The sequence below is a fragment of the Rhipicephalus microplus genome, chromosome X (genome assembly GCF_043290135.1).
Source record: "Rhipicephalus microplus isolate Deutch F79 chromosome X, USDA_Rmic, whole genome shotgun sequence".
In the NCBI taxonomy this organism is placed as follows: Eukaryota; Metazoa; Arthropoda; class Arachnida; order Ixodida; family Ixodidae; genus Rhipicephalus; species Rhipicephalus microplus.
The window spans coordinates 320,422,017-320,444,923 of record NC_134710.1 but is presented as its reverse complement, the minus strand read 5'-3'; the positions used below and the strand labels follow the sequence as shown (position 1 = coordinate 320,444,923).

General features: G+C 43.3%; 1 protein-coding gene across 1 annotated transcript in view; it reads left to right on the top strand.

The window, feature by feature from the left end:
* LOC119162362 (vesicular acetylcholine transporter) overlaps positions 1-22,907 on the top strand; it is a 229,798-nt gene that overhangs the window by 146,024 nt on the left and 60,867 nt on the right. The window contains exon 3 of the mRNA XM_037414771.2: positions 4,092-4,331. Coding sequence (XP_037270668.2) covers positions 4,092-4,331 — 240 coding nt within the window. The remainder of the gene's footprint in view (positions 1-4,091; positions 4,332-22,907) is intronic.

The following is a 22,907-nucleotide window of genomic DNA, read 5'->3' as shown; positions in this document are numbered from 1 at the left end:
TCTTTGTGTTCACTATGAGTGTATAAAACACTCACCCCAAACAATCTTTATGCCACTTGTTGTTGAACTGTGTCCCCTTGTAACTGCCCACCTGCTTGGACCTATGGGTCTGTAGTATGTAATAAATGAAATAAATAAATAAATAAATAAAATATACAGCAACTCTAGCGCAAAGAAGCGCATGCGCATTTGGCCATGACGTCACATCCGGCGTGACTGAGTAATTGCGCGAAGTGTCCAGGCACGTCGGCTGGCGGTATAGCATTGCATGGGCTAACCAAGTAGGCGCACATCTGTTCAACCATGGGTTGCTGGGCCACGCATGTAGACGTCATCGTGGCACACAGTTTTCTCCTTTTTTGCGTTGGACAGGTTGCGGATGATTTAAACTGCTCTGCTGTTAAAAAAGAGCTTTCCAACCTGGTCAGTACTGAAAACGAACTTCCTCTGATATAGCAGTATGCGTAGGAACAGTGAAGTCACCGCACCGTGACGTGGGCACTCAGGGAGCTTAATGAGGATGTGGACAATGTCTTGTCGTGTGTTGGAATATACTAAGCATGTGCATTCTATTCACGTGCGTAAACTCTTTTGGGGTCGAATCCACTCCGCATGTCTGGCTGAATAAAAAACATTTATTTCGTATGAACTAATTAGCCACGAGTCAATCCACTTCTCTAATATCATGTCCAGCATCGACATTGGCTGAAACCATCTTTTACGAGCAACTTTAGCAAAATACTGGCCCTTATTCGTAAGGGCGCTTTAAGTTTGGCGGGACGTTTTCACTAATTATACTTACCACATTATGACTGAGTGGACTTTTAGTTTGCGAACAGTTGCGGCGCAAAACCTTTTTTTTCTATATGAACACTGACCTTAATTACAACAAGACTAAGATTGGTCGTAGTAAGTGGATGGCACGGTGACTAATAGAGTAATACGCTTTTTTTCTTATGATGAGCAGCGAAAGCACTGATATCTGAGGTATTACGTGAACACTCACCGCATAACTGCTTCAGCGTTTCCAACAATGCCCGCTTGAACGAATTCATTATCTCGCACGCAGCCGAAAACTGAATAGCGTGCCAGTCACCGTGTTCGAATCATTTATAATAAGCTACTCTGACCAGAAACCGTACGAGTGAAGCGGCGCGGTCAGTATATATCCTCAGAGCATAAACACTCATTCGCGAGATACGGAAAAAAAACACCCAAAAATAACCACAGCAGATCTTCACAACAACATGCGTAAAACGGGGGCGAGCTAGTAAGGCGTGAACGGGAGTACGTCGGGAGACGAACAAAAGCGGAAGGAAGTCGGGGAGAAGTACTTCCGGTGTGCACGGGAAGAATGGGATCCGATGGCGGAGACGTGACACGGAAGCGATGCGTCTGCGGTCGCCTGCGCAGTAAGCGCGGCCTCTACTCTGAACGATGTACTTCGGCTGCGAAGGATAAACGCGGGTCTCGGCAGGAGCGACACACTCGCTGCGTGTCTAGAGCCGCTCGTAACGACGACGTAAGAGTAGCTCGGAAAGCACTCGCAAGATGAGCGAGCCGCAGTGTATTACATGTGTGTTTTGTTTTTTTCATGCTAGGGCTACGAAAAACGACGAGGTTTTCTCTGGTGCACGCGGCTTGTCTCGAAATGTTCTTTTGGTCGGCTATAAAGAAAAGGAAGCGGTGAATGACAAACTGAGAAATGCGAAGACATTCGTGAAGAATAGAAACAACTTCTTCGTGTGGGATGCAGACGCGAGAAATCGGAACATGTTTATATTGCAACAGTCACTACAGCATATGAAAACTTCGTTGTTCCAAGATGAAGCTAATTCAAAGTACATGTGTCAATGCTACGTGGTCTCTGCTGAAACTTTAAATAAAAAACTGAAACCGGCCTTAGGTGCTTCTGTAACATCTGATTGAGCGAAAAAAAAGTGGGCCCGGATACCCCTCAAAATTCAAGTAGGCTTCTTCTTTCTCTCTTAACCTTTTTTTTTCATAATTCATATAAACAAATAAACAAAGCGATGTCACGGTGGTTGCAGGGCTGGCCCTGACAGATTGCGCGGGGTCTCCGGCCCACATATGATCGAGATTGTCACTGAAACGGCTGTTTCTAGTGTTTTAAGGATTCTCTAGTAGTACTAAGACATTTCTTTTACTACACGAAAGCTTACTACTTTGATTTCGGAGCAAAGCTTTTGTTCTACTATGGAAACTCTGGGAACAATGGTATATCCTTGCGATTTCAAAGGACCAAAGTGAACTCCTACGACTCTAACCCGTTTTATACTATGTCTCCTTTTACACACCCGAGGACAGCGTGTCTGCTAGCTTAAAGTTACTTATCTACGGTTCAGGAGACATCGAAAGTTTCCATAGCATGAAAAGAAGTTCAAACAACGTAACTCTGTATTACGACGTTTCGTGAATACCGTGCAATCAATTAAGTCCGAATTCAGTGAATCTTAAAGATGGATAGCACGTAGACTGTTTGAAAGTGCGGATTTTACCTTGATGCTTTTATAAATAAAAATAATTACGTTCAGAAATATGTCACGTGCCATATAGTATACAAACAAAAACATTATTACAGCCTGACTTTTAGATTAGCAGTGAAAGACTATATCTATAGCTTACGTCATTGTAAATAAAAAACAAGCAAAAAGTAGTTTTTAGAGTTCAGAATTCGTCCACCGATAAGATGTGATATAGAAAAAAAAAGTAATATTGAAAAAAATCTGGGTAGACGTGGCAGAGAGCTGGCACATGTACAAGAGAAGATATTGCAGCAAGCGAAAATCGAAAGCAGCCTTTGCACCAAAAAAAATGAAAAATAAAAAAACTGTTGATTCTATTAGCAGTCTACGTGCGCTTGTTATTAATACCGTCGATGAAGGCTTGTTTTACCAATTCCGTGAAGCCTGGCCTGACTAGAAAAAACTTGTTTTCTTGCTTATCTCTCAGTATTTTGATTATTTGTTTCAACTCCCTCCCCCCTCCAAAAAAAAAAGAATTTCAGTTTGGATGCTCCGCTCTCCTACACTGCCTGTAACAACGATTACTGAAAACATGCTATCTTTTCAAGTGTTTTTATTGTGGCTCATTCATTTGTATCTTTGTCTCTCTCTTTTCTTCTCCCTCTTCTTCCACACTCCCTCTCTATTTCTATTTTATCCTGTGCCGTCCACTGTTCAATCCTTCAACCCCCCCTACGCTTCGCATTTCAACCTACCCTATCTCTTTCGTAACGTTCATGCTCATAATCCACTTACTTCACTTGCTCACAATCTATCTATCTATCTATCTATCTATCTATCTATCTATCTATCTTATCTTTCTGTTGCGACGTGGAATCTATCCTGGTGTCATTTTTGTATTCTTTTTCTTCTCCTTTCCGTTTTTTTTTTCTCTTTATATATCACATAATTTACTTCTTCATCTCTACGAATTTTTGCGGTGTTTGTTGTCTCTTTCGTTTCTTTCGCCGTACCACAAATTAATTACCATCTTCCTCGAACTGCTTCTTCATGGCCCCTACCTCGCCGTGCACCCACCCATTTGTTGCGGCACTGCTCCTCATACGTCCCAAAAATTACATCCATCATTCATCTTGGTTTGTCTGTATTCCACACGCTGCTCCTGAACGCTACCTCATCCATTGCGCTCCTCTTCACCATTCTCCCATCATTCTTCCTTCTCCTCAACCTTCTTTTTCTTTATATCTATGTGCGTGCCCAACTGTCCGAAACTACCTTCACTCTCCATCGTCTTTCATTCTGCCGCGGCGTGGTTTCTTACCCGATTTGTGATGCATTCTTTGTTTACCCTTCCTCATCCACTTCCTCCAAACGAACTGTCTTTCGAAAACTCCCGTTTCCGCCATCATCTCATTTGGCATGCTCTCTCCTGTCCGAACATCAAATTGTCGTCACCATGGTTTCAACCACCCACCTCAACACCCGTGAGCGTGCATCATGCTACTCGTTTCATACTCACAATATCGGCCATCTCCCCATCGTACCTTACCTTGCCCTCGCCACCACATACCACTGCCACGGTGACCACGCGCTCGACCCCTATAGGCGTGCGGCGAGCTCGAACGCGCCTTCGTGCCCGCCCTGGCGGCGACGATGCAGCGCTACCTCGACTCTCTGGTGGCCGTGGTAAGCAGCCCTGCCCAGTTGGAGGTCACCAGGAAAATTGTGCACGAGTTCGAGCATGGTGGAGGCAGCAACGCCCAGGACGGCAAGAGGAGCCGCGACGCGCTGGGACCGCTGCTCCAGGAGAAGCTCAGGCTTTTCGCTTCATCACGGGACAACTGGGTACGCAAACACCTACACAAACGTAACTGGCTGAAAAGATTACTTCATGTGCAAGGCTGCCTCCTCACTTTTTTTCTTAGCTGAAAGCCACTCGTTTTGGAACGAAACGACGCGGTTAAAATTAAAACTGCGAGCTCACTATACACAGTAAGTTGATCGAGCAAAAAATCGAACAAGGCTGTGCACAAACTCGGTATCTGTTTCCCGTTTGCAAGCGTTTCAAACGCGACACCGACTGTACCTTTTGCTCAAGAGTTTTTATATGTTCGTAAGTGCTCCCAGTTTTGTCTACGCATTTGCCTAATTTTTGCAATCTGATTGCGAACACAGCACGGGAGCACCTCATGCACTCGCACTTTCAATCGCCCCCAAATACCGAATACAATGGTTGGATGCTAACACTATTGGCAGACCAGCTAACGCCACCAAAAAATGAGTATCCTCATTGCAATGCACTCGGATCGACAATGCACCAAAATATCTAATTGTACCTGTAGCCACAACTCAACAAACCCATAGCTGTTACCTATTTTTTGACGTACTGTAGATGGACGTATTGGTCTTCTTGGTAATTCGCTTGGTTTCAAAAGTGTACAGCATGAAGAAAGGCCGATCAAACAGGCGCAATCGCTCGTCTCCGTTTTATATCATTCTTCTATCATTGATTTGTGCTGTACCCTTTTGCAATATAGCGATGGGTGTAACCAATACAGTTAATATCTCACTCACAATTTCGCAGGATCAATATTGGCACGTTCCTTTCCTCTAGTTTTGTTATCTACCCCGTTACGCTACGATCAGCACAAACCGCGCTTACGATGTTCGAAAAGCTTCGAGGCTGTAGTACATCTTTTTTTTTTAAGATTACGCCCACTTCGTGAACATTACAGATTATTCTGGAACCAACATCACCACTAGCGATAACGCTAGAACATTCGATGGCAAGTGTATAAATGCCGTCGCTCTTCGCCGCTTATCAGATGATCGACAGCCGATGCTCTGCTCGCCGCTATCAGTGCCAGTGCCTTGCTGTAATCTGACTTTCCTTTTACGTGGCCTCAAGTTAGGCCTCAATAAACAGTTTATTATCTGATCATTCAGTCTCCTGCCTTCAGCCAGTTCACGACGCTGTGACAGTATCAGTAGCTTTTTTTTTTTTCTTGTAAGCACGGAGTTTCAAGTAAGGCCCATTTACTACAGTTGTTCAACGCCATCGCACAAGCTATTTAAACATAGCTTCTATTTTTAATAAGCCTTTAAGAGCTAGACGTTTATTATTCAGGATATGTTAATTGCTCTTTTACAGATTTACTTCATGCTAGAACATTCTGAATATTTGCTTAGACAAGGGGAGTTACAAATAAGCTATAAATTGTTAAAAACTGAAACACGTACATATTATCTAGCTAGGATCTATCGAGATTCAAGTTCATTAGTTTGAAACAAGCAGTGGACATGAAATTACTCTCTCCCTGTGCAACTTCGCAATTTCTTGCTTGAAAGAAATATTTGAATGAATCAGACTACAACATCAAACCTCCATATGAAACGCCTAATGAAAGCAAGCCCACATGCTTTCACATGCAATAAACTAGTCATTTGTAAAGCTGAGAAATAAAGAAGGAAGAAAGAGAAAGGAAATGCAAGAAGGTTAACAAAACGTGCGTCCGGCTCACTATCCTACACAGGTGGAAGGGGAATGAGGGGCTAAAGGATAGGGATATATAAAGAAGCTGAGGCTGGTCCGCGTAGCAGTAAGCTTAAATGTTGGCACTTTGTACCAGATAATATTATTTTTTTTCGTTCTTAAATAACTATTATCAACGCCACGAACGGAAGAGTTTATATACCTGTTACAGCCAGAAGCTAAGATTAACGCACTTGTCGAAAAATCGTGGTCATATAACAGGCGTTTCGTTTTCGTGCCTCAGGGTGGGCGGTTGCTAACGTACATACATCACGGGGTATCAGATTTAAACATAAGGTAACCTGAACAAAAAAAAAAAAAGAAGTAGCGCTTGCACATCGTGTGGCTATGAGTGTTACGTTGTTCCGTTCATCTGTCTTCTGTCGTCAGCAAAACAGTTTTTGCACCAATTACTTCGATAGTTAGAAAAATACGACTCGCGTCCAATGCGGTTACAGGCGAGTTTCACTTCGTTTCTGTTAACCACAGCCCTCGGATTTGTTTCGTTTGTGAGCCAATTAGGCTAATATTTATATTTATTTTATTTTTGGGGTTTCAGGTCACAAAATCACCATATCATTATGAGAGGCGCCGTACTGGAGAGCTCCGAAAATTTCTACCACCTTGGGTTTTTTAACATGCACCTAAATCTAAATCCGCGGGCCTCAAGCATTTACATTTTTATAGAAAATGCTGCCGCCACGGCCGGAATTCAATCCCGCAACCTGCGTGTTAGCAGCCGAGTGCCTCAGCCACTAGACTACTGTGGAGGGTTAATTAGCCTAATATCAGCCATAATGACTGTAACATCACCAATGCCAGCTTAGAAGCTTCACTAGTATTCAATACACTTTTTTTCTTCTCGATGCAGTCGTTAGTTAAGCTACTTGTTTGTTAAAAGCATTGCTGTGCAAAGGAATGCCGGCCTAAATTATATGTGACGGAAAAGAAAAACACGTATTGCACATCAAAAAAGGGCAGTGTGCAATAACTAGACATCCCAATCTCAAAAAAAGTAGGCTTCTTGTCAGTGTACATTACCTAACGGCAAAGCACGCTTTACAAGAGAACACAAAAGCTCTTTGATATGCTACTTATGGTTACTTATTCGTATATCTTTCGTGTACGAAATTATGGCAACCAATGCTTGGCACGTGCATGTTGGACCCACGGCTCTTTAATTCTTTTTCTCTTATTTTCTTGCTTGCCGCAATGCTCTCTCCTTTCTTAATCCTCCATGTCGAAATAGGACCTTCACTCACGTGCTTAGTAAGCGTCACACTTCTGTTGCTACAAGCGCGTGCATGAAAAAGTAACAAAGCGATATCGTACAGTTAAATGGCATGACCTCTATAAAATATGCAATTTCAATATCAGATACGCCTGATCTCCGACAAGCACACCATCGAGACAATGTCAGTTATTTAAAAAATGTGTGTAAAAAGAGGTGCGCGCAAGATATGGGATGTTTTTGCTCGTGCTGAAATGCGAAATGACGCTGCATAAAGTAAGACAAATACTGGTATTTTCTTGGTGCATGCTCAGTCTCATTTGAGACAGCATGACGTACAAAATGTTTTTAAAGACGATAGTCTTTTTTGTTATTGGAGTATTTCAATGCAAAAATTTTGATCTGTCTGTCTGTCTTTCCATCTATCTGTACATTTGTATGTCTGTTTGTCCACCGTAATGGTACCCCAAACAGCTCCAAGCGATTTGCCAAACGGCCAATTCAATCTTCAGCACCCATCAATATTGTTCAAGTTTCAGCGTTTATAGTTGTGCGATTGTCAATTAAAAAGCATGTTTTGCACATATATGAGGCACTGTCTTAACACTTCAATATTTTGTGTGTGTGTCTTTATACTAGAGGAGGCATACAAAAGTAATTCTAAGGACCGTAGCGTTTATCACGCTGCGCTGACCATGTAACGCGATGCTCAAAAAGGCAAGCGTTTTCTACGCTTTGCTAAGACGACACGGTGGGGGCACCTACCCATCGCTTTGCGTTCTACAACTTATCGCCTCTGAGACAGGCGCGTATCTTTCTCCGTGGACGCGCACGCCTTCCTTCATTTTCGAAGATAACTGCCAGATAGCGCTCGTTTCTAACGTGCCTCGATGCGCTTTTTCGCTTTCGCTGTACGGATCGAGACTCTATAACGCAGCGCCGTCAGAATACAATTCACCTATTTTCTCGCATAGAACATCGAATAAACGTTTTGTTCACTCTCTCCAGACGCAAGACTGTCGTTTTTCGACGACAGTTGCAGTGAAACATGCAGATAAGAGGCCAATTTTTTTGTATAATTTTCACGCGGTAAACACTGATGCTGTCTTAGAACTATGCTCTTCAGTGGTAGCACATACCCACTTTGGCTCCGTAACCTTCCCTTTTATGCCAATAAAAGTTGCCCGCGGGTATAGTCACGCTAAATTTGTCACAAGGTCCCAACCGAATGTGGACTCTCCTGTGAAGCGTGCTTTGTCGTTATATAGCCTATGTTGACAAGAAGCCTACCTTCTTGAAAAAGTGCAAAGAAGAAATAATTAGAATTGTTAATTATTGAATAATTATTTATTATTACCTAAATAATACTAAGAAAACTGATAATGGGTTATTTACTGACATGTGTTATAAATTGTCAAAAATTAGAAAAATACCTTCACAACTACTTTTTTCTCCAGCAGCAGGCATCTTAAGAGGAATAAAGGCATCGTTTGGGACAGTAATTAAGAAAGCTTAGTAAGTCAACTTTGTAATTAATGTAGTTAGGCGTTTATTTTTAGATAGAAGCATTGAAGTGTTTCACGTGAAGAACACATTGCTGCTTTGAGACTTCGAAAAGGATGCCTATGGCAATCACTTTCACGTAATAAAATTGAATCAAACTAAACAGCGAAATCAAAATCATAACACCAGAGAGCGCAACAAGATCATAATAACGCCACTGTTCAAGACAGTTGTTAGAGAGATGTCGTTATTCCACGTTTCTTAACGCATGTGTGTGATGCGTCATATAATTCCAAGCGCAGCCCACACACCCACACAATGAAGTCGGTTGACGGTTGATGTAACGATGCTAACTCACTCTATACGTCTAAGAAGAATATGGCTGTTGCCCCATTTTATTACTTCGTAATTATCACTGAAGACCACTTTTTCTGAATCTCAAAGATGCAATCAGCTTTGCAGATGAAGGACTTCAATTTTCTCATTTGACATAACCACCTAGCTCCTCTATACAAACCGTTAATTAATTTGACTTTATCAACAACTCTTTGGAATGATGTTTTTTTACCAATCTTTAGATGCCTGCGGCTACAGGCAAAGTAGTTGTAAAAGGCACGGAATAAACATCGCATTCCTCTTATTTTACAGGATTTTGAACACATTTCTTGAAACATCCGGTATACACAGATATACAACAATATTCCGTAGTCGTGCACTATGAGATCATTAAATTGACTAAATGCGATAATGCTCCATTTAACTAAAACCAGCTTTGCTCCTTCCTGCCGTCAGAGATACAATACGTGTGCCGGAGCTGCTGTTTTTGTACCGTATTGGATGGGGAAGGGTTTCCAAATCGGTAATCTTTTGTGCCCTTGACGTCACTTACTATAAGAGGAGTAATGGCGATAAGTATGCATGCGACTACTTTTCTTGGCAATGAAGGCAAAGCAACAGGGGTAGAACTACTGCACGTGTACTCCTCCGCGAAGTAGTTTGGTTCGACTAAGTTTCGAATCACGGGCGCGTTCAAATAATAACGCTGCAGACCAGTTGCATCGTTGGCTTACATATTTTTGGGGAGTGAAATTTGTCGCGAGCTCGCGGACTGAGAGGAAATTCACTCAGGGTACATTGATTTATGAGCTTGGTTTCGTCTTGAGATATATTTGGATTGTATTTTCTGTTTTGAAACTTCTATTTCAGTAAATTTTCAAGAAACGGTAGAATTTCAATCAAGAAAAAACTTGCATAATCATAAAAATTGAAAGTTAGGTTTTTCTCCCCAGATAAAGGCTTCAGATTTTGTATAATGATATATCTATGCTTACAGCTCATTTAGAGCATGACTGGTCAGTGAAGAAAAAGTGAACTTGAAGGAACTTGGAGAAAACTTTACATCATGCAGCTAGCCTTGGCATGTGAACTCTCTGAGAAGCAATTTCCTTTTATATGTTTTTCCCTCGTAACAACATATCCAAACGTGGACTTGGAAACACGGCACATTGGCTGAGAGTGTTTAGCTTGTGGTATTCTTTATATAGTTTAAACCAATTTGAGTTTGGAGGCACTGTAGTGGATTCGTTGTGTACGGTGCACTTGTCTCCTGAGATGTGCAACCTCGTCCACAAACGTTGAAAATGTCGGTATTGACCCCTGTGCCTATCGAGACTTCTAATTTCAAGGCTATACGCTGTTATAAAAACTTACGCCTTATGAAACCCACACATTGGCGTGAAATAATTTAGTCATTCGAGTAGTACCAGACAATCAGGAAGAATGGACCTGGAACAGCATGGTACAGTGGGTTAGTAGGCAAATAAGAACTTATATCTCTGTCACATATAGACTAATTGAACAGCATTATTCTAGCCACTCCACGTGCATTCCCCTGTTGGAGTCGGGAAGTACACGGCGAAAGCGAAAACGCCAGGAGACAAGAACCCAATAGTTATGAGTATATTAACGAATTCAAAGTTTGTTGAAGATGATTTAATCAATGTCCATTCCTTGGCTGTATTGCCTTGGCTATCACCTGCAGGGCAGAACATACCACACGTTCTAATGCGATGATAAGGGACTGGGCCTACACATTTTGACTTCTGTCTTGTTGCATCAATTTTTTATCCTTCATGTGTGCAGCCAAGGGATTGCGACATTACGCAGGTTGGTTTGATACAAGTGACAGTGTTATGAATCTTGTCGGAATACAACGACTAAGCGACAAAAGATAGGATACCACCGATTTCATAATAAACTAAAACACCGGGTTGTAATAAATACTTGAATGTACGAAAGCTTGTGAAGGGTTACTTCAACGCAACTCTTGAAGGCGACAGAAATCAAGGCAAGTTTTGTGAAAGGCTTCTCAACCCCTTTAAAAATTTCATCTGCGCTGTTATTTTTTACTTATGGTTCCACGGGTCACTTCCCGGCCTTTTACAAAGTTCAAAGGGCCCCTAAACTGCATTTTTAAAATATTGTGAGCGAGCGCGTTATTCTCTCTCGGCATTTCACGTTTTCGGGGCGCAATTCGTGACGCCAGCTGTTTATTCACGTGACGTCAAGATGAAATAAGTTCTCGATTGGTCAGCATAGGAGCGATATCTTTTGCGAACTGTCACCTACCCTGCATTCACCATACAATCGCGTGTCTATGTTTGCCTGGTCTCGCAAGAATATTGTGTGCAATAAACTGATTTTTCTGCGTTTTCCGCGTCTGCGACAGCGCAAGCGGTGTTTGCAGCGTGCAGCCACAACGCGCTAAATCAGTGTTGGTATTTCATGTGTTTTATGAAGAAACAAGTGGCGAGGAGGTGATATCGCTTTTAGAAAGGGTAGCCAAGGTGAGAAAGAAACAACTTATTGCCTTTGAACTCGCTTCAACGCTGCAGAAAATCTTGCAGAAGATGTTTCTTTTTGAACATGCAGTCACATGCGTGAGTCGATACTACGTATACGGCCTGAAACCAGAAGCGCGTATTCGAATACGCGCTTTGGAGACTTTGTTTCTGAATGATGCTCCCTCAGCGAAATTCTCCGCGCAGTCATAATTCTCCCCCGAACGCTTCGTTTCGTCAAAACTGAGCGCCACCAGCTTTAGCCTAACCGTGGAATTCTCTTTCTGGCGGTAGTTTTGCGAGTCAAATTTGGGGCGCCGCCATAATCAGCCTCCCTCGTTCTTGAAATTTTAGCCCCTGTTGCCTATTCGGCGAAAACTATACTCTCCTTTTTGATTCGTAATTTGAAGGTGCAACGTAAACTGACTAAGTGCGTTCATTAGCGCACGCACAACTTTTGGGTATTCGCCCCGCCGCGGTGGTCTAGTGGCTAAGGTACTCGACTGCTGACCCGCAGATCGCATTATCGAATCTCGGCTGCGGCGGCTGCATTTCCGATGGAGGCTGAAATGTTGTAGGCCCATGTGTTTAGATTTGGATGCACCGTTAAAGAATCCCAGGTGGTCGAAATTTCTGGGGCCCTCCACTACGAGCTCTCTCATAATCTCACGATGGTTTTGGGACGTTGAGCCCCACGTATCAATCGACTTTTGGGCATTCGCCTCTCTGCAAGAAACAAGCGGGCGCTTGCTAACGGCCGGAAATTGAGAAGTAGAAAAAAAAGTTGCATCGCATATTGAGGAGGGATAAAGCACGTGTGAAACGTGGAATATTGCGTTCCCCCAATGGCATAGCCTGTTATAAAGTATCAAGTCTCTTCGCCTCAACATTCCTCACGCAAACGCAATGTTTGCTTTCGCGCGTGTGGTCTGTGCATGCTGATCGCTTGAGAAGTGCGCCCCCATGAGCTACGATTGCCGAAAGTGCTTACGTGGCATAATATGTCTGACAATACCTAACACGAATTCTGCATCAGCGCTTGTGAAGCCGTCCATTGTATAGTGAGCGATGTTTTGATTCGAAATTGCGAGACTCGCGGCACGCGAAAGTATGGTACGCAGAGCGCATGCAGGGATAGTAATTTCTATTGTTCACGTTGTTCCACAGATCTTCCTGACGGAATGTATGATCTATCCGTCCTTTTTTCCCCGTCTTGTCAGGAGCAGGATAACACGAACGCATACACGTACACGCAAATCACAAAAAACCCGCCCGTAGACTTTACGGGGAAACGGGATCTGAGGAACCGAAATCCCCCAACGTTGCCAATCTGGGTTTATCAATGGTACTGACAACTTCCAGAGCCACGCGACCGTATCATATAAGAGATGCCCGCATGTAGCATACTGCGCTAGCTTTCGACCTTATCTGCGCTCATGGATTGGGAAACTGCGCTGGGTGATCCCCGAAACTTTCGAAATAGAACTCCGCAAGAGCTTGCGCGTATCGAGCTTTTAATAGCGTCTCCCTGGAAAATAAGTTGAGAAAATCCTCGCGCAGGACTGTAGCGGGTGATAAGAGAGCCTGGCCTTTGTGCAGCAGTGTAAGAACAATGTTCGAGTGAAGATTCACTTGATATGAAGCTCTGCAGGCACACCTTGCTCTCTCTTCGTCCAGCAGTCGTTCGGGGCACGTTAATTATCACGATCAGGATAGCTCGACAGTCACTCCTTGAGTTTCTCATGAAGTCCAGATGTGGAGATTCAGATCTCTTTTAGACTTTATTTTAAAAAAAAAAAGATATCCCATCAACGTTTTTTTATTTATATTTGGCGAAACATGGGTAGGTAGGCTACGTTAGAGCTGGCTGTCCCAACATCACGACAGTAATGTACAAGATAAACACAAAAACACGAAACATTAGGAATAAGAAAAGAAAAACCAATCATAGGCGCTATGTACATACTATATACACTATAAAACTTAGAACGCATGAAAGAGCATAGTATGCATGGGCATAGTCCAGTTCATATATTATGATCACATTGCGGATAAAACCCGTACAAATAGTGGCAAGGTATAATATGAACTAAAGACAGGTAACTAAATTTGTGTCCTTTAAAACATGACAGAGGGCGATCACAGCACGCATTTGATAATCGGAATGTGACCACGGTTCAAGTACTTTTCCAATTGTAAATGGTCGTCGGTCAAGTCGGTTCAAGCGATAACTCAATTCGGCGCGTTCTTCTTCATATTGTGGACATTCTATAAGGATATGCTCCTCTGACGCATCGACATCATCCCAATGGTCGCAGTACGGGGACGTTCTTCTTTTTATGTGGCGTAAGAATTCGGGTGTGTATGCAAAACCTAACCGTAGGCGGTTCAGTACTGTGCCAAATCATCTATCGATCTTCTGATTAGGTGAAAATTGGAGAGGCGGATCTACTTGATATAAATGTGAAGACTTTACTTTCTTCAAACCAAGCGTGCGTGCATAATTTGTGGCGTGGTTCAGAAAAAACCTTTTTGTTTTCTGAAAAGTAAACTTTTACTGTGTTTATTATTATTATTATTATTATTATTATTATTATTATTATTATTATTATTATTATTATTATTAATATTATTATTATTATTATTATTATTATTATTATTATTATTATTATTATTATTATTATTATTATTATATTATTATTATTATTATTATTATTATTATTATTATTATTATTATTATTATTATTATTATTATTATTATTATTATTATTATTATTATTATTATTAAGATGATCAGGTAGGAATGTTTGGTGCCATTATGGTGGTATCGGCCACACATTTTCGCTTAGCAGACGAAATATCTTTTAAGATTAATAATAAGGGCACAAAATACAGTACAGCACAGCCGAACATCACATGACCGTTCAGATACACCTAATATGTTCATACGTACACAAGGGTTGCATCACAGCTTCAAATAGACAACATCAGTTCGGTGTTCTTTTACTTTGAATTTTTCTCAAACCCCGCCCAGGGCCCGTTAATAACCTTTTTTTTGCCACCTTTACAAGAAAAACATTTTTAGCAAAGCACTACGAGTAGACAGGAACCCACGACGATTAGTGTCTTCTTCGTGATCAAATATGAATAAATAATTGTTTTTTATAGTGATCGTATACCTGTTGGCGTTTGAACAAAACGAAATGGTCAAGAAATATTCCTTGTCTGAAAACGTGTGAAGCTTTACCGCCAAATTTGGTTACGCAGTTGGATTTTTATCTCTCTTGGCGTGGCCTAATTACTATTTTAAGCCATGACCATTTATTAAATTGACATATCGAAGTATATAGGAAAAATATTGGACAAAAAACATCATCGTATGTCAACATTATGGATTTAGACTATATCGAAACAGCACTGCGAATGGAAAGTTCATGGCGTCGTATGTTATCAGCTATAATGACCATTCAATAAATGATAATGCGTTTAAACTTGCATTTAACTCTTACGTTCAAACAAATATAAAACATTCGTGTTGCGTCTTTTCTTACATGCAGTACCTCTTTATTATTATGATATAAAGCCACCTAAAGGAGAAGACGATCCCGAGGACGATGCTTAAATAACAGCCAAGCAAAGATGTTCATTCCCTTTATTGCACGCGTTCTACTCGTAGGCATGCGGCTTTGTTCAGAAATACGTAAAACAAATGTTTACTCAAAATGTACCACAAGCAAAGTCAAAAGGAACTGTTAAATAAATACTGTATAACCGCACTTGATATTCCCAAATAATTAGGTGTTGCGTTTTCGGCTGATTGTTCGTGGAATGTGCATATGTGTGAGATATTAAGGCTGGAAAAACACTGAACTTTGTTCAACGAAACCTAACATGTCGCATTATGGAAGAAAAACGGCATGCGTTTACTACATCTGGGAACAATATTAGAGTATCCCTGCCCTCAACGGGGTCCATCGGAAGCCACTCTCACTCCTTAGATAGAAAGTATTCAAAACAAAGTGACCAGATGCGTCCTGGGCAGGTACCGTACAACAGACAGTGTCACAATAATGAAGCGAGAGTTAAATTGCGAGATGTCTTCACGTCGAGGCAAGTTAAAGCTAAAAGTGTTTTTGGTATATTACAACAATGTAGGCATGAGCAATTAAAGATTTTTACCTAAAGACAACTTTTTTATATTTCTAAAATTAAAGATGACATCAAAATCCGTGAATACCAGCCCAGGACGGGCTTGTTGGCTATTTTTTTCGGAGTGTGTTGTAGAATGCAATAAACTTTCTGAAAAGCAACTATGTTGTGCTAGTGAAGACTTATTTGTATCACTGTTTTACCCCCCCCCCTCCTTGCTGTAACACCCAAGGGTAATGCGGGCTAATACTTGAATAAAAAATTAAGAAAGAATAATTGGCCCGTGGTGACCTCGTTCAAACACCTACGCACGAGTAAATGTCAACGTTCAATGAGTTGTCTTCCGCATGCAGCATTCCTAGAAGAACGTCTGCAGATGGGTGACACGTCGGGAAAGGCACAACGAGGCCAGGCTAAAACGGACACTCACGCTAAACACCTGATGCTCGCTACAAAAAATTACACCTCCGGACCACGTAGGCAGATTCAGCGAGTGGCAAAGTGCACAAGCCCGCAGGATGTATACGCTAGGGCAGGAGAGAGGGGGAAAACATTTTTGAAAGAAATAGAGAAAAAAAGTGTATAGTTGTACGCACTGTTCGCGGACAGCACGCCGAGGAGAGCGTCGTATATGCAAATGAAGACGCAGCGGCGCGGCGCTGATTTAATTAGGTGCTCATTAATTGGCGGTGCACGCGTGCGCGCCAGGCGCGCGTGCCTGCAGTTAATCCGGGGCGCAGAGACCGCCGCCGCGGGCATTCGCGTACTACACGTGCGCCGCTCTCCCCGCGTCTCCTCCATTTCGCCCGCAGTGCCTTTGTGTGCAGCCGTGCGGTACTCCGAGAGCCGAACGTGTTTGTTTACACCCTCAGCTGAATCTGTTGACGTTTTCGCCGCTCGAGTCTGTTCTCGCGTCGCGATCGATTCTTCAAAAGCGGCGCGAACAGTTCACGTTTGAGACAAGTGCGATGACGAGCAGTGCGTGAACATCAATCATCGCCCATTGCATACGAAAAGCGAAAATATAGGGCTGCCCCTCTGTATCAGCGCGCCAGGACGTTCGACCACGTTTCGCTTTGTTTCCTGTACGCCCCTTAATCAGCCAAGTTCTGCTGCCAACCAAGGTTCACTCCCGGACCAGCTGAAACTCAGTTCGAAACAGAGTTATCATCAGAATCACCGGAATCTGCTTTTCGATTAGGACAAAAAGTGGGAAAAGACGGCAATGGGAGATAGTGGAAATACGGGGATGTTAATCAGCCTATATTAATTGATATGCTGCCTTCCGCTGGTGAAGGGCATGCATAGTTTTAAAGTTAGACGTGTAAAGGAAGATGGATATACAAAGAGAGCACACAGCATCAGTGTCAGTCAGCCCTGTGCAGTATGCGGCATCGCTATAAGTCCGTAACCACTTGTGCAAGTTTTTCCAACGATTAGGGCCGGATCACACAAGTGGTGTTTCCGCTGTAAGGAAAGTAACTTCCTCATGACTCGCCTGGAGTAGTCTGTGCGTGGCCTTGGACAATTGTGGTTTTCGAACGAATAAATTTTCTTTTCGATATTTAAAATGATACCGTAGGAAGAGAACATACACAATCTAGTAGAAGATATCAAAAAATTGTGTCATTCAGTACTGTACGAGTAATGTTCGTCAATCATATACTTCAGCACCTTCATCTGTAAAGACGCCTAATACATCAAAGCTACGCTTTCCCGATTCACTTCAATGCAGATATTTTACAGGTTGGAAATCTCAAAAATTCATTATCGTTCTTAAAAAATTCTGAGCCGCAGTATGTATACAACTTTTTAATCATCCCTCAGAAATAGCTATGACAAGCGCGTGCACTTATGTTAATAAAAATGAATAAATACCTACATAAAATTCTCTCTGGGAGTTCTTTAAGTGAATTGTGAATGTTTTCTAGTAATAATCTGCTGTTAATCGATTGTATGATGCTGTGTTGAGGTGGGTACTGCGCTCTTCTCGATAATGTTCAGTACAACGACGCTGTCATATTTCCAGCGCGCGCTCCGAGATTATGTTTCGAATGGAATGCTGGTATAGGGTGACATCCGCAGAGCGTCTTTTTTTCTTCTTTGCTGCGATCGTCCCTATCTTGCTGTATATGCGAAGACCAGTGCTGTACTTAACCCTCTGATTGATTGACGATTGATATGTGGGGTTTAACGTCCCAAAACCACCATATGATTATGAGAGACGCCGTAGTGGAGGGCTCCGGAAACTTAACGCTCTGCAACGCTGTAATATGTTTCGGATACATTCCCCATCTGCATGCGCGGGTATTCAGGCTAGTGGGCACTGCAACTTTCTGAGCATCGAGTTGTAGGTTCAAAAACCACCACCCCAGTTTTTTTTTATTCGAATGTATTTTGTTTCGTACATTTATACCCTTGCATCGATTTGCTTACGTGACGAATGAACTTGTCTGGTTTTGTACTTGGGCAGGCATAAAAGTAGTGAGGCACTTAAAAAAATAACCTCAGGGTTCAGAACTGAAGTGTAATTTTAACGCGATAGCGTTAGAGAGCTCGTGTCACATAAAACTCGCCACCGGCGTCGGCCCCGTTGGTTGTGAGCGAAAAGTTGTCTGTGCGTCTGGGACCAAAAAAATCAAGTTACCGAGATAGCCGCGGGAGGCCGCTACTTGTCCATGCGTGCGCGCTTGATCACACTGAGAAAGCCGCGCATTCGTAGAAAAAAAAAAGTGCTCGAGGTGACGAGGCGCGGTTGTTTCTTTGCCCTGCCACCCCTCCCTGCTTAGCTTCCAGTGCTTTCGTCGGGACTAGAGAAGGGATAATGACACTGCAGCATGTGACAAACCTTTGTAACTCCACTCGCACTGTACGGATTCTTAAAACTTTTGCGGCGTTCAATTCGTGGGGCAATAAGCTCTTTTAGTGAATTCATTCCACGGTTACTTGAAAAAGTGTTTCAGGGACTCTCTAACGCATTTTGTTCGACAGGTGTCACGACGAGAATGAGCCCATTCGGCGGTAATAGGGCGCGCTGGTCCATTCTACTGTGTGCGTGTTTGTGTGCGTGCATGTGTATGTAACAAAACATATTAATAGGTATGGACTTAGTGGTTGAAGGGTGCACTAGGGCCGGATTTCGCTTTCGCGTTCAACTCCTAAAGGCGAAGCTTAAGGGTCCCCCAATTTTTATTAGCGTAATCATCCGCCGGGATATTGAACTAGACAGGTGTAGCTATAATGCACAGCTTTATTTCTAAAGCTTTATTAGAAAAAAAAGAGCGCATATCCGCACATGCGGGCATTTCTGCTTGCTCACGTGCGGATCTTACAGTGGATCTGCGACACTCAGTGCAGCTTGATCTGGCTTTTTTTTGTTGTTCTTTCGCGCAAAAATGAAGAGTGCCACAAAATGGTACGGTGTTATATAATGGTACGGTATTATATAGGAGGCGTACTGTCCCGTATTTACGGTGCAAGGAAATTGCAGGCAGGCAATATTCTGTGCATGTTCGAGCTGTAGATATAAAGCCTCACACTACGGCACTCTCATTGGAGAATTCCACTATAGAGATGCGCCACCGTGCGTGCATAGAACATTGTCTTGGAAAGATTGAGTTCTGTCATATTGATTATAGCACTCAGCTCTCTATCGGGTGGTTAGAACCCTTCTAAATTTTCTGGTTTTGCAAGCTTCGCGTTGGAAATCCCGCACAGTAAAAAGAAAGCAATGATGCAAAACATTCGTGTGCGGGGCGCAGCAGATAGCGCCCGCTATTGTGGAAGTGTCCAATGACTACGACTGGCCATCCGTGATGACGATGGTGGTTTCTGGTTAAGGACTAAACTTTCTAGTTAAGGACAAAATCTAAATTCAGCCCGTTACAAAGCCAGGTAAAACCATGGCAAAGCGAAGTGAAAGACAGAAGAGAGCTGAAAGGAATGGCCACCTTCTTAAGACATGGGAAGTCACACCACCGAACGCCAGGTCGGGCTACCTTTTTTGCCATTGGGAACACCGATGGGTGTTCGATTGCACTAGAAATCGAACGCGGCCGCTCCCGCATTGTAGGCGGATGCTCCACTACTTGACGAACACTGCGGGCCAATCATGAGAGCGCCCTCCCCCTTAGATACCAGGTTGCCCTCAAGGTGAGGGCGCCCAAAAGGAAATGCCGTTTGACGTCGAAAAATTGGTGAGGCTGAAAAAGAGGCGGATATTGTGACGTTAGAGTGAAAGAATATAGGCCATTGGCGTTTGGGAAAACGAGGACGACGCGATTCATGTTGGATGGCATGTGTGATTGTGACTGGATCGTATGTGTGACGGGTCTAAAGCTTTGAAGTGTCCCTTGAAGAAGCACCTCATGCTCAGAAGTACTCCCTGTCCTACTTATAACTAACCCACAGTCGAGGATGGCCGTTGATGCTATGAGTGCAGCTAAACTTTACCGAGTAGCAGCTAAAGCAGCAAAAAAAACGGCAATAGTTAAGGCAACTTTTTCTTTGTCATTCGAATCTTTGTTGGTTGTTTTTCTCTCTTCTTATGCAATTTCAACGCACCTATTTATAAATCCTTAATTAACATTCTTGAATTAGCCTTGGGCTTTATGTTTGCGATACATCCGTAATACTTGTTGACTCAGTCTATATCAACTAAAAGATACACACAATATTTTAACATCGCAAAATAGCTAGAGGTACATAGCGACGACTTGAGTGGTACATACTCAAAAAGACAAAAAAGAGCAAAATCTTGTTTGTTGCAGGTGGCTGAACGTCTGAAGCATATGCTGACTCGTTATGTAGGATAACATAATTTTTGCCACAAACTTTTTTTTTTTGAAATTGTCAAATGTAGACGGAACTACGCGCACGAAATGCACACTTTCTGTCTCCTCTTGTCGCCACTGAAAACTACGCAGCGGGAGACGACAAGGAGGTGACGCACTTATCAAAAGTTGTGTCACCGGGTAACATGGCCTTGAGTACCTTACCTACATATGTCGGTGATAATCATGGCTACGTTATTCGCGAAAGTGTTGAAAGTTCAGATCCGGCAGCTACATCTTCCCAGGGGGGGGGGGGGGGGGGAGATCGAGCGGCTGTGGCTCTGATATCCCGGTACACTACAGCTCCTTCTGGCCGTCAGGATTTGGGTTGAGCACTGTCTTCTCGTCGCACTAAGTTTAGGTACGTGAAGGATATTTTGTGAAGAGCCATACGGGCCACTATTTCTTGGGTTCATACGCGCACGGCACCGACCCGTGGAGCCAACCGGTGACATCCGGGGTACCTACCCGAAAAAAGAAAATAAGGCCCATGTGACTTTCAAAGTCATCCGCCTGCGCTTCCGTTCCCTGCACAGTTTTGTGCGGGAGACATCAAGTTACTTATGGCTCTTCTGGACAATAAATTGTGAAATCTTTGATATACGTCGCATAATAATATTTGGTTGGCATGTTCACGAGAGCATTCACAGTGTTTCGCAACTACGCTCAAAATGCCACGCGGGGTCCCTTCAAAACTATAGGTTTGTTCAATACGCTATGAAAAACAGCATTGTGGCACGTTTTGGCAGCAGTAATGGAACGACAGACAACCATACCTGTAAGCTATTTTTATAGGACGAGTCAGCTTTTCATATAACATTGTAGCAAATCGAAGGCAAGAGATGGTTCAGGTACTTAAACCAGCAGATGATGACGAGCGAAGAGAGCAAATGTTTTTTTAAGTGGGAGTGAAATAAGGTCGTCTCTTGTGCCACGATAGTGAAGTTTGCAAGTCAGAAATGGGGCGTTTCGCTCACTTCTAGCAATGACAGTGCCGTAGCACGTAGCGTGACCCCCACAGCAAAAGAAGCAACAGCTTAGAAACACAAATTAAACTCCATGGGTTATGATTTTTTTTATGTCGCATGCGTGGCAAAACTATACCAGCCTGCAGGGAACAATCGTTTCGGCAAGCAATGAAGAGCGAGAATGAGTGTCGATTGAACGGGAACCTGTAATAACAAACGTCTTCCGCATTGCTTTCTTTTCTTCATCCTTCGATCATCGTCCTCTGATTCTTTTTTTCTCCCTCATGTTTTCTTGTCTATACACCCGTGTGATATGCTTGCGGGCTACCAAACACTTGAGCGTGAAATCAGAAGCAGCGGGAAGGGGGATCGACAATGGTTTTCTTCTCATTTGTCGCCCTTCGCTTTTTTTTATCTTCTTCGCCTCACGTTCCATCCACAACTCCCTTCGTAAATTCGGGTTTGGTATCTTTCTACTTATTTCCAAGTCCGCGGCGCCAAACGAACGACGCCCACGAAAGAACACCCCGAGGACATACATGCTCTAAATGAACCAGGAGAAGGAAACAAAAAAAAGCTTCAATCAAATGAAGCAAGTACAAGACGGTGAGGGACAATTTGATTAGCCGCCAGATAAATGAAACACTTTCCCCAGCAAGGAGCACGAGGGGACACACTCGAAGAAGCGAGGCTCTCCCTGCCGTGCCCACCGCACCTCCACCGCCAGCACAAGCGTGCCGCTGTGCTGAAGAACGAGGACCGTCACTCACTCCCCCTTCTCCGTTTTTCTACGTATATATCTAAACGCCCATCCACTACGGGTTGAGAGGGGGAGAGTGAAATGCAAACAAAACGCGCGTAAGAAACGTGACCCAGGGAGCAGCTAGTGAAGTAACTACGCACACAATCAAGACGCATGAACCGCACAGAACAAACGATGCCCCCGGTGAGTAAGGGACTGCGGGGTCGGGTTTGGGGGGGGGGGGGGAGCGGGCAATGGGGGTCGAGCATTGACAAGGGGCCGGTGGCTTGTCGGGGGAGGGGGGTTACAACATGTGAACTGGAAAGACGCGGTGGAAGGGAGGACGGAGGGTGTGTGTGTTTGTGCGTGTCAGACAGCGCCGCCACCACCACCACTACGAAGCCCTTTTTGCCCCTGGAGGGCGGAAACGCTCATTTTAGGGTTCGTTAGCTCGATCTTTTTTTCAAGCCCTCCCAGGCATTGCGATGGTGCATCGTTTCTTTCTTTTTTCTGTGCATTGTGGATTTCGAGTGGCGGCGTTCCACCCTGCCTGCGTACCAGACGTGTTCGAGTGCACGGCAGCAGGGACCCATCGAGTGCTCGCGATCGTCTTAAGAACGCAAA